Below are 12,188 nucleotides of genomic sequence, written 5' to 3'. Positions count from 1 at the left end.
ACCCGATGTCCACATCAGAGGGGAGGTAAGCGTTGGAGGTGGCGTTGGATCCGGGGTAGGGAGGGTGATGTAATAAATACCCACAAAGAAAATGTCTAAAAATGTATAGGTATCAGGTACACGACCAGCTAAACAAAAAAAAAAAAAAACTTCACGCAAATCGAATTGCCCGAGATTCAGAGAATTTTCAGAAAATGTAATATTTTGTGATGTATATTGTTGTCGAGACGATAAATGTCTTATGTCGGGATATTAGATTTTGGTCATATTGCACATTCCTACTGAGTGGTTATGGAAACAAAAATTATATTCTATATTTTAATCTTCTTCCTTTGGCTGCGCCAACTTCTTCTGTCACGCTAACCTCCTCCTTCACTACACCCATGAACGTCTCTGTGGTCTTCCTCTTTTCCTTCTGCCTGACAGCTCCATAGTCAACATCCTAGCAATTCCAAATTTGAAGGAGCGCAAAACATAAAAGTTAAAGATTGTTGTATGCTAGCTAGCTTAATGATTGCAAAATCAACTGTGTATGATTTTAATAGCAAGTAAGCAAATGCTGTAGTTAAACAATGTAAAAATGTCAAACTGTTTTAGAAAGACTGATAAAATCTATGCAGAAATACAATGAGTTGTGTTTACTAACAAAAACCCTGTTACTAGACCTGAATACCAAATAATGATGAAAAAATAAATTATAGAAACTAAAAAAGTGAGAAAGTAGTTAAAAAAAACACATCAAAACTTTTTTAATGTATGCCAGTTAAAATCTAAGATCACAGACTTGCATTCATGCCTGTTATACTTCTTGACTTGTCCACTGCCTGGGGTGCATGCGCAGTTGGTGCATTGTAAAGTCTCTACAGCTCAGTTTGCACAATCACAAAAAATTGGCAAGCATGTAGATGTCCAAATGGATCCTCATGCTCACCGTGTGAAGAGGAAGTTTATGCGTGGAATCACAGACACTTCAACTGTAATTGAGGTCTTTGTGCTCCCACGAACTGCACTGGGCTTGTGAGGTCACTGTGAGGACACGTCCTGGTCCAAAGAAACTGCAAAATTCAACTAACATGAAAGATCTAGTTCATTCTAAACTACACCCTACAGCGTAGTTCTGATTGACTAAACTGATGGGACTGGGAAGGTCATCAGTCATCCAAATCACTGTAGTCTAAGGAGCTTGGAAAGAAAAGTGTCTGGACTTCTTTAAGTTTCTTGAAGACGTTTCACCTCTCATCTGAGAAGCTTCTTCAGCTTCTTGAGTTCTAAGGTCAAATGGTGGAGAGTCCCAGATTTTTAAGCCCTATGGAAGAGTCCCCCAAGAGGGTCATGTACCCCCTATTGATCCTCTGCCTAATCACACGAGCCAAGGTGCGAAAATGGGTGTGGGTCCCAATCAGCCAAGGTATCGAATGAACAATTTTCTGTTTGACCAAAATTCCACAAGGGTAAGGACAAGGAACCATTCTGCCACCTACATCTTCAGGAAACCATCATGACAACAACTAGCACTTCATCATGTGATTTGCCAACAACTAACACTGCTTCTGCCCCTGAGAGCGGCCGTCATGAAACGTCACGAGCCTGCCACTCCTGCTGGGGGGGCATTTCATATAAAACTGTATTACATCCATGGGATGAAATATTAATAATAACAATGACAATGGCACAAAATGCATTATAGAATAATATGCACTGCCAATTGTCACTTTTGCTCTCTTATAGTTTTTTCAGAGTTTTTGTCATTATCTTGAATTGCTAACCAGTCATTGTTTTCTGTGAACTGAAATAAATTCAAGTGTGTGCGACTTCATAGACCAAACATGACCCTGTTTAGAAACACTATTAAAAACATTTATATTATACTACATAATACATATCATTATATCACTCACAGCAAGAATTATACTTGCCAGTGCTTCAATTTAACTTTGAGTGTTATATTTGAGTGGAGTGGACAAAGCAGGGAGTAACTTTTGGTTCACTGTGCCAGCCAAAATTAAAGTAATTAAATGAATCCGTGTCAAGAGTAATTCAAACCTGGTCTAGTATCCGGCTACATAAGGCCTCCATTCAGCCAAAACCTTCCTCTTTAGAGCCAGTGCCTCGCGTACCAAGCTTTAGCAGGGAGTGGGACCACTATGTACAGCACACCAAAGCACTCTTGGACACTTGTGTCAATCCAGCCCAGCCAATAAACATCAAAGTGCTGGTTTGGCAGCTGCCCTAAGGACAGTCAGCCAAGGCCAAGAAAAATTCTAAACCCACACACAACTACACAAGTAGGGGAAGATGTTAAAGGCATCTCTGCCAGGTACGCCTGTCATGCAGTATCATGTTGAACAACCAGGCTTAATGACAATGAGGAAGTTTACAGTAGGGGACCAATGCACCGAAACACTCGTGGGTCAGTAATCCCAACATATAGGCCACATATGACAGCCAGTAAGGTGTTAATTAAGCTAGGCTGCAAGTTTTGATATGCTTGCCCCATTTTGGCATGTACAAACGTTAGTTGTGGGTTCTTTGGGTCAGTTTTAGTGTCCAACAGTTCAACATTTGGAAAAACTGGGCAATTAAAGCTAGATTTAGAAACGTGGTTGCCCGACAGCTTAGGAGACAACACCAAAGGGTTAACAGACAAACATAAATCAGATACAGCTTTTGCTTTTTGAGGACGCAGTCTCTGAAATTATTGTAAATCAGTACTATAGCTAGATAGCTAGTGAATATATGCTGAATATGGTGTTCCCAAAAAAGACAAATCCTGCTTTAAAAAGACACCATAAGCTAGCTACAAAGCAAACATGTCACAATCAACACATGAGAGATGACCAAGGATAGGTAAACAACAACAGACACACCAGCTATTAATACGTAAACACAATATCCATTTCTTGCAAGAATTAGGATTTTGTTAACTACTTGTGAACATGCTTCCAGTTAACTACTAAATCCCTTTCTAAAAGGATGTATAATAACTAAGCTCTGTCCCACACTGACAATATTACACATCTTAAATGTCAAGATGATGAGTATGTTTCTTTTCTGGGCCTTGTAATCTCCCTATGTTTGCCTAGGACTGCTGCCACTTCCTCCCACATGTTTTCATTTGCAAATCTAAAGTTGTCCATACAGTGTATTGGTCTGTGTGCATCATCTACCTCTGAGGTGGCAGCGTGCATCTGACTGCAAGAATATCATCAAAGCAGATGAGTGTTTTGTTTTAGTCTGGTTATCATGCCATAAATTAAATTGTAATCGTGCTGTATTCATAAGGTAATATTTTCACAATAAAACTAATAGACGTGTGAACACAGAAGACAGGGTCTGTTTTATGTACATGTATTTATGTTTGTGTGCTCCAGAAAAGAGAGAAGAAAAGATGCATCACTCACCACTTTGTCCTCCTGCAGCCCAGTCAGCCATCCATGTATAATGAAAAGAAAGACAGAAAGAATGTGAACAAAAAAATGGTATCTGAAAGCATGGGAATGATCCTACTGTGCAAGCCTGCAAGTCACAAACACTGTCATACGCAGATATTTCAGTTTCCAATAATATTCCCATCACTGAAGATGAAAGAAAATGCATTGCCCTTTAAAATTCCTCATTTACATCCACCGCAAACCCAAATACCTAACGGTTGCTGGCCTACAATAGCACATGACAAGATTCGTGCATGGTTATAGCCTCCCTAAATTAAAACGTAATATCTTCTGATTTATGAAAATGAGGTTAAAGCAAAACTATAAACCAACTTCAAGCTGAAAGAAGAATACAAAAATCTATCCGCTCTATTCTCAGTTCACAAATATTAACATAATCTATTTCATTGTTTAAAAGCATATAGAGCTAAAGCAGACAGCTTAGCTTGCCATAGGAAAGCTCTTTACTCTGTCCAAAGGCCTACCTACCAGCTCATTTCAAGTTCACTAGATAGTAACAATAACAATATAGTAATGTAACAGCTTCTTCTCAACCTAAAATGAATCTTTAAGCCACTGAGGCAACCCAAGTGATTAACAGACTACAGACTGTCCACAAACATTAGCAACAAGTAGTAGCAATCTCTGGTCACAGCTGACTCCATCTAAAATCAAAGCTGTACTGTTTGTGTACAGATTAAACCAACACTTAGTTTATTATTGAGTTTTAGAGGTAGGCGTATATTTAAGCGTTAGGCTAAGTGTTATCAATCTACAACATTTAAACAAACCTAAGCTAATCCGCTAATGAATCTGGCTCTAGAGAAAGAGACATTATAAAAGACACAAGGCTCCGATTCTGCAACAGAAACTATAACAGTTAAAGCAGAACTTTATTTTAAAACCCTGTCCTGGGTTTCGGTGATGACTATCTTTGGTGATGACCCGAACTTGAGCTGCGTGCTGTCAAAATGTGTATTTTTTAATTGTTCTCCAAAGTTTTGGCAATCACTGAATGAAAAATAATCATCAATTCTGTGTCTCCAAAAGATGTAGATTTAGAAAGGCACAGATTTGTATCTTAATGGGCACTGAACAACTGAATATTACTCATTTTTCTGTTTGACTGTCTCGTTAAGGAAACTGAAAAAGATTTGCTTCTGTATAAATGATTGTATTCCTTTAGTTATTTGAGTAAATGTCCAGTGGTGGTAAAAATCTACCACTGGACATTTATTCTTGAGTAATTTCATATCTTCCCTGAGTCGTAACGCATGTTTTCTGTTCACACTGAGCAAACTTAACAAAGTATAATTAAACAGAAAGTCAAACAAACATTAATAAACAGTGTTGTGAGTCTGCTTGTGTGTATGTGTGCGTACCTGTCAATGTACCTTTCAAACAGTTTCCACTAGATGTAAGCCCCCCCCCCCCCGAACTCTCCCCACGTTAGCCACTAACTAATTAGGATGTACTTTTGAGCATTTGTGTGTTTGCGTGTGTGAGGTCATTAAATGCCACAGCGACAATTCAGGGGAGGGGATGTGGGGATTGGGGGGGTAAGACGGGATGTCACTTATTTCAGAGGAAGACTTGCCTCCCAACATCACCACACACGCACCTACACCCCACTGTGTGTGTATAGGGCACCTCCGGACCCCTGGCAGAGCGAGACAGAGTGAGAGACACCCCCCTCTCCCATCCACTGCTCAGTCTAATGCCCAATTAACCTTTACCAGGTCTCACACACACACACACACACACACACACACACACACACACACACACACACATGGTAACACACACAGGGCTCAGATACAGTACATTTCGAGAGCACATACAGTACGACCCACGGCTCATCAGCTCCATCTGAGTTCCAACACCTGAGGCCTGATGTGATGTTCAGTGCACGCTTTTATCACCAGCTGCTTGTAGGAAGTATACTGAGTGTAGATTTAATTTCAATTACTTATTCGTGTTTACAACGTTACCATAATTTAGAAAAAATAACATATTGCATCAAATAAGACTTGAAGCTTGAGGATAACAGCATAAACTCAGCAGGAAAGCGAACATGCGTAGGTTGTGCACAAACAGCATCAAGTCCATCTGAAATCAAACATCAACCGTCTCAAATTTCCTAGCAATCATTATACATGTCCAAACTTTGGGTCATTCAGTTTTAATGCAAATCAGAGATGGCTGAGCAGAAACTATTGTAAAAATGTGATGATTTGAGATTTTAGTGACCCAGGTCTTTAATGAAATGCATGCACATATTTAAATAACTTCTTTTCTGACTTGTGATCAGAGCGCCATCTGGAATCTCCGGTATTTTGTTCCTGCTGAACAAGACGACATGCTGATTTTTGCTTGTACAACTTGTCGTACTTGCTCAATCCAGCAAATACAACAAGTCGATTCATGCTGGAGTCATTTTTGCAACTAAGAAGTTTATGTTAAAAAGTATTGTGCATGCTTTATTTTACATTAAACTATATGCCAATCAGAAATGGTCACTGACTGTCTTTTTCAATATTTGTATTAAGGGGTGCTCAAATATGGGATTTTGCAAGATGCTAGAGTTTTATTTTGTCATATTATTAGTAGCAAATACTTTTGGGGAATCTGTCCCAAATGACAGATTGTGGTTCAGTTTGATGTTAAGAAAGATCAGTGAAAATGTCAGACTTTTATCTTTGAAATATTCCTGTTCTAACTTTGCCATGTCGGAAAAAAAGGCTCGAAAGTGGGTCAGTGGACGCCTAGGAATAAAACTCTGCATATCTCTTAGTTCAGTATAGTGTACACACAAATGTAAAAAAAGGAAAATACTTCTGTGTTTATATATATATTACTGAGTTTTTTACATTAACCTATTTAATTCTGTATTATGGTATCTGTATACTGTTCATTTTACTAACATATAAAGCAGTTTGGGTTGTAGGATTGTGATCATGTTCTTTTTTACAATACAGAAAAGAAGGCATGTTGAAGATATACAAATTAAAGAGCGTGTATATCACTCGATATTATACTTATGATACTTTTTAATATCAAAACTCTTCAAATGTGACAGTGCTGTATTTCTTCCAGACAGCTGCAGCTCTGTCTGGGAACTGATGCATAGTGCTGTTTAGGAGAATGAGTTTCAATTCAACCTTTAATAACGATCAAAGTATTATCTTTTGTCCTCCATTCTTTTTGCCCTTCACACTGAAACATGTGTGGAGGATACTGCATCACACTTTTGTGAGGGCAGGTTTAATATTTGCTATATAGCTGTGTGCTACTTCACAAGGATAAAAATATGTGTTTTTGTGCTGAGAAAGTGAAACCTTCCCTCACCGTGTTGGATCGCAGGGACACGCGCCCCCCACAGCGAGCGCAGAACTTGGTCTGGCAGTACGAGCACGGGTTCCCACAGCCATCTGCGAACTTGGTCTTGTGGCAGATGCCACAGGTCGGCGCGTCGTCCCGGTGAACGGCCGAGCCTGCCGCTGCTGTGGCCTGTCGGATCACAGTCTCTCTGTAGCTGGATAACTGCTGCTGGATACCTCTGCAAAAAAAAATCAAACAGAAGCATGAAGACTTCTGCATTTTTGAAAGGAGGCCACGTTATAAGTTACCATCTCAGGATACATTTCAAAAACTAAATGTTCTAATACACTTGAAGGAAAGGATGTGTCGAATGTCACCCAAGCTCTCTTGAATTTCACTGGTGTTTTTTTCACTTCAGTCCAAGAGTATTTCACTCGAGCTCTTTACCGTTTTAGTTTGTGAGGACATGTTTTGCTTTCTGTTTCACCATCCTCAGCAACAATGCGATGCAATGCGCGTCTCTGTAATGCTAAACACAGCAATGGTTTGAGCTGTGGATTTATGTGTCACCAATGCTACAATTTACTAATTAGAACAAGAGTATAACTTTTTTTAATGCTAGCATCCACAGCGTCATTATGAAGGTTAATTTATTAAATGTGCACTCATCCCACTCTGTGGACTGGGAGGTAAAGTACAAGTTTGAGGTTCTACCCACATTAAAAACCAAGAAAGAGTCCAGCATGCATATTTTAATCTAAACCGTTAGCTTTTCATAAACTTAACCAAGAAGATTTGTTTTGTAAACCTAAGTAAAAAAGAACTGCTTTGCAGCACCACCACTGCCTTAAACTGTAGTTTCTCTAACAACCACTTGAGGCTGGTTAACCTAACTGGCTAATACTCAAAGTATAACACTGCCTCTGCTGGTTTAGTCCTCATGCAGAAGTGCATCCTGCTGCCAGGTGTTCCCCAGGTCAGGGACACAAACGCACCCAGCCATCCATGTGAAAAGAAAGCATGATTGATCAGACCAGGACACTTTCTTTCTTTCTCTGTTGTCCAGGTCTCATGTGCACATTGTTGTTGCTTTTGGACAGGGGTCAGCATGGGCACCCTGACTGGTCTGCAACTCTGCTGCCCCATGCACAACAAACTGTGATGTTCTGTGTATTCTGACACCTTTCTACCAGAACCAGCCGTAACTTTTTCTATAATTTGAGCTACAGTAGCTCGTCTGTTGGAGCGGACCTCACAGGCCAGCCTTCACTCCCCATGTGCATCAGTGAGCCTTGGCTTTCATGACCCTGTTAATGGTTCACCCCTGTTCTGACCACTGCAGACTGGGAACATCCCTCAAGAGCTGGAGATTTGGAGATGCCCAAAGCTGGCCCAGTCATCTGACCATCACAGTTTGGACCTAAACTCACTCAAATCCTCACACTTGCCCATTTTCCCTGCTTCTAACATCAACTTTGAGGATAAAATACTCACTTGATCCCTGATATATCCCACCCACTAAAAGGTGGCATGATGAAGACATAATCAGTGTTATTCACTTCCCATGTCAGTGGTCATAATGTTTAGGGCTGCCACGATTAGTCGACTAGTCACAATTACGTCGACTATTAAAATCGTCGACGACTAATTTAATAGTCGACGCTTCATTTGAAGCGTCGTAAGATCCCAAAAGACGCAGGAATAAGTTGTAGGATTTAAGAGTGTAATAACGAACTGAAACAGAAGATGGCAGCACTGCATGTACAAGGATGCCAGCTGCCGTTAAACCCCGAAGAAGAAGAAGCTGTGTCCCAGAATTCATAGCGCGGCCCAGCTCAGTTGTTATGGCGGCAGCTAGTTAGTTTTAATATTACTCTTATTATTCTTTCTGGGTCACAAAATAAACGTTTAACATATTTTCAGGCAAGAATGTAGCTGTGTAAACCTCATATCTTCTCAGTTTATCAGGACACCACATATTTTCAAAAGCCCTCCGACGTTTTCGGAGACGTCTGTTACCCACTAGCTCGATAGCTAGCCGGGGGCAAGGCTCACTAGAGCACCGAGAAGTGCTGAGAACACCGGACTCCCGGCAAATCGTTTTCAAACCCACCGCAGTCTTTCGCTACTCAGGTTAAACATGATATATAAGTCACTTAGATAACTTAAAAATGTTATTGTTTGCCTTTTTTTAGTATTTTATTTGTTCCTGATTAAATCGGTTTTGCTGAGATTAAAGTTAGTTTTTACACAGCTGAATAAACGTCAAGCAGATTAAACTGGATTGAAACAATCTGCAAATTTCATTCAAATTTAACAAACTATCATCTTGTCTTTATTTTTAGTTAGCACATACCTTAAACACTTAAAGCTGTAAGCTAATGATAGTTATATAAGAGCAGATGCATGCTGGTGCAATAAGCTGTATGTTTTACGTCCAGTGGATGCATGATCTGATTAGTCGACTAATCGTAAAAATAATCGGTGACTAGTCACTATCAAAATAATCGTTTGTGGCAGCCCTAATAATGTTATGTCTGATCGCTGTAATGTTTAATTTGGCAAAAAAAATAGAATGAAATAAAGATCCTGCTGCATCTGAACAAATTCTCTTGTAAAAAAAAAACAAGAAAACAAAAACAAATGTCATGGAAAAATCCTAAATCCACAGAATACTACTGCTTTGATCCACTAGGTTTAAGCCTTCCACAGTAATTCCACACACTGTGGATCACTGCAAACGCAAAAAGTTAAAGGACAGAAAGATACAATAAGAAATTACAAAAGAATGATTGTTTTATTGGATAAATAATAAATAAAGGGGAGGAGAAATGAACTGAAACCACAGTATGAAGGAGACAGTTGTTGCATTAAGTCCAGTCGATATCAGCCACTCTCCACACTCTCTGTGTTTTGGTGCAGTCAACTTTTTTTGTGTGTGTGCTTTTGTTTCAGGCTGCTTTGCCAACACAAGAAACTCTTCGAATCGATATGAGAAAGAGAGGGGAGAGTATTGGTTTTATCAAAGGCATTACAGTATGCTGATTAATTGGATTTCACACTGTGGAGATTGAGGAGAGAGCAAATAGAGGGGAAACAGACCAAAGAGGAGAAGAGCTGATGAATAAGGTGAGGACAGAGGATATACTTCTTTATGTTTCACTTCCAAACACTAGTCGGCATTCCCATATGGAAAAGAAATAGTAAAAACTTATAAAAGACTTGCATAAGATGTGGCCTACTTCATATAGTGAAGGCTTATATGATTTACTCATGAAAGTGGCCACTTTCATATATTGTTTTAGTAAGTATCCAAAGCATACAAGTTTCATTTAGATATTTTTTAAAGGGATCTTATATTTGTTTTCACTCTTGTATGCTTTTCATACAAGTTTCACACAAGACAGATACAAACTTTATAAGATTTATATACATCTTTTCCATATGGGATGACATGTACTAGGCCACAGGCATTTATTAGAGCTGGAGAAGACCAGCCAAATTACACATAATTAAAAACTACATTGAGTGAAATGACTACAATCATAATACAAAGATACTGTGATTTAATATTAAAAGCCTGGAAGAGCACGCGATATAAAAAAAACAGCAACAAATGAGGGCAAACTTACAGACAAGAAGACAAAAGTAGGACAACCATGGTCCAGAGCCCCTTCTCGTCATCTTTTAACACACAATACCCCCCTGCACCAATGTGTTTATGAACAAAAACCTTTAAAAAAGTGCACGTTGGGAGGCAGGCAGAAGGCAGAATGCAGGTGTTTCAGTGCTATCTATTCAATATAATTTTATTTATACAGCTCCAAATCACAACAACAGTCACCTCAAGGCAGACTGGGACCAGTTTTTTCTGTTTTGACTCGACGTTAAATGAAAACTAAAATGAAAAAGTTTAGGTTCAAATATGGCACATGTTGTCTATCTGCAGAAGGTTTCTTTGGCGATCATGGTTAGACTCATCATGACAACACCATCTTTTGCCAAAAACATCACGCCTTCCATTTCAGACATTAAAGAACTCCTATAAAATTCTGCCTGCCCTGCATGTTTAAGAAGAAAACATCCAGCGGGTCATAATGTGAATCATCCACACACGTGCTCCTGACCAAACGTCAGTATGTGATGACCTGCAGGTGAAAGCGGGTTGACTGTTAGTCCATTCACTGTTTCTCGTCTTGGTCTCATGATACTGAATTTGTCAAGCGACGGGTGGACAAACCATACTGAAGTCTCACATACGTCTTGATGGTCACCAAAATTTGTATCTGCGAGGGAATTTCTTTCAACTCACTGCTAAATATGGAATAAAGAATGAGACATAAAGTCCTTTAATATCACGGACATATAGAGCAGCTTATTAGTTCATTAAGGTAAAGCTCAAGACATTTTTTGCTGACCATCAGGACTGAGTGAACCCTGTGACAAGTACTGCTAAATGACATGAAAACAAAATAGAGATATAGAGATTTATACAGAGATATTTATTTAAAATATTAGCAAATTACTATAAATGCAACTGTGGTGGGGCGTGGTCTGCGGTGGCGTGCAGGGAGGGCGGACGCACCTGCACGGCATCCGTAATTACGCCTGCCAGGTTAAAACACGGGGACTCAGGTGTGTGTTGTGTTGTGGTGAGATGTAAATAAAGATGGCGCTGAATGATACTCCGTGGTCCCGCCGTGCCTTATTCTCGCCACAGCAACAATCTGTGGTTTAATGATCAGCCTGCAGATAAATTTAGATGTGAACTGAGTAGGGTACAATTTCAGGTTTTACAACTGGAATCTTAAATTATTGACCAAAGAAATCAGTGCATGTGCTGTGTCCCTTAAATGCCACAGGCCTGGCAAAAAAAAAGTGCTCATAGAGCAGCTTTTTGCTAGTAATGAAATAATACGGCAGTGAGCTTAGGGATGATGTGACATTAATATTTATGATATGTTAGAGAGGGAAAACAAAGAGGAAAGGAGCAAGTCGTCAAAGAAGAGGTGGGAGGAGACCTTACAGGAAGAGAAAGTAGATAATTAGGAGGATAGAAGAAAAGGGGAATAACTGGGAAAAAGGAGAAAAGACCCAAATAATTAAGTTGTAGTAAAATTAGAAGAAAGGAAGGAGGATGGATGAGAAGAAAGACGACAGGAGAGGACATACAGTAGGGAGAAAGAAAGGGGGAAAAACAAAGAGGTGAAGTGAGGGTGGAAAGCGAGGGGAGGAGAGATGAGGATGAAACGAAAAAAGAGGTGGGAAGAAAAGAAAAAAGGGGAGGAGAGGAAAACAAACCAACAAGTCACAGAGACAAAGAGGATCTATGAAGAAACCTTAAGAAAGTTTTCTCCACAGTGAGACCCACCACATGTCTTTTAGATCCAATCCCTTCTTCACTCTTTAAAACACTTTATGGATTTTTTGAAGCTG

At 39.5% G+C, this 12,188-nt stretch overlaps 1 protein-coding gene across 6 annotated transcripts in view; it reads right to left on the bottom strand.

Annotated features, from left to right (window-relative positions):
• rims1a (regulating synaptic membrane exocytosis 1a) overlaps nt 1–12,188 on the bottom strand; it is a 110,084-nt gene that overhangs the window by 67,376 nt on the left and 30,520 nt on the right. For all 6 annotated transcript variants that reach the window (XM_006806963.2, XM_006806965.2, XM_006806966.2 and 3 more), the window contains exons 3-4: nt 6,780–6,990; nt 3,402–3,413 (exon numbers count right to left, since the gene is read on the bottom strand). In XM_006806963.2, coding sequence (XP_006807026.1) covers nt 3,402–3,413; nt 6,780–6,990 — 223 coding nt within the window. The remainder of the gene's footprint in view (nt 1–3,401; nt 3,414–6,779; nt 6,991–12,188) is intronic.

This window comes from Neolamprologus brichardi, chromosome 13, assembly GCF_056152115.1.
Source record: "Neolamprologus brichardi isolate AB-2024 chromosome 13, ASM5615211v1, whole genome shotgun sequence".
In the NCBI taxonomy this organism is placed as follows: domain Eukaryota; kingdom Metazoa; phylum Chordata; class Actinopteri; order Cichliformes; family Cichlidae; genus Neolamprologus; species Neolamprologus brichardi.
This window is presented reverse-complemented; position numbering and strand designations above follow the sequence as displayed.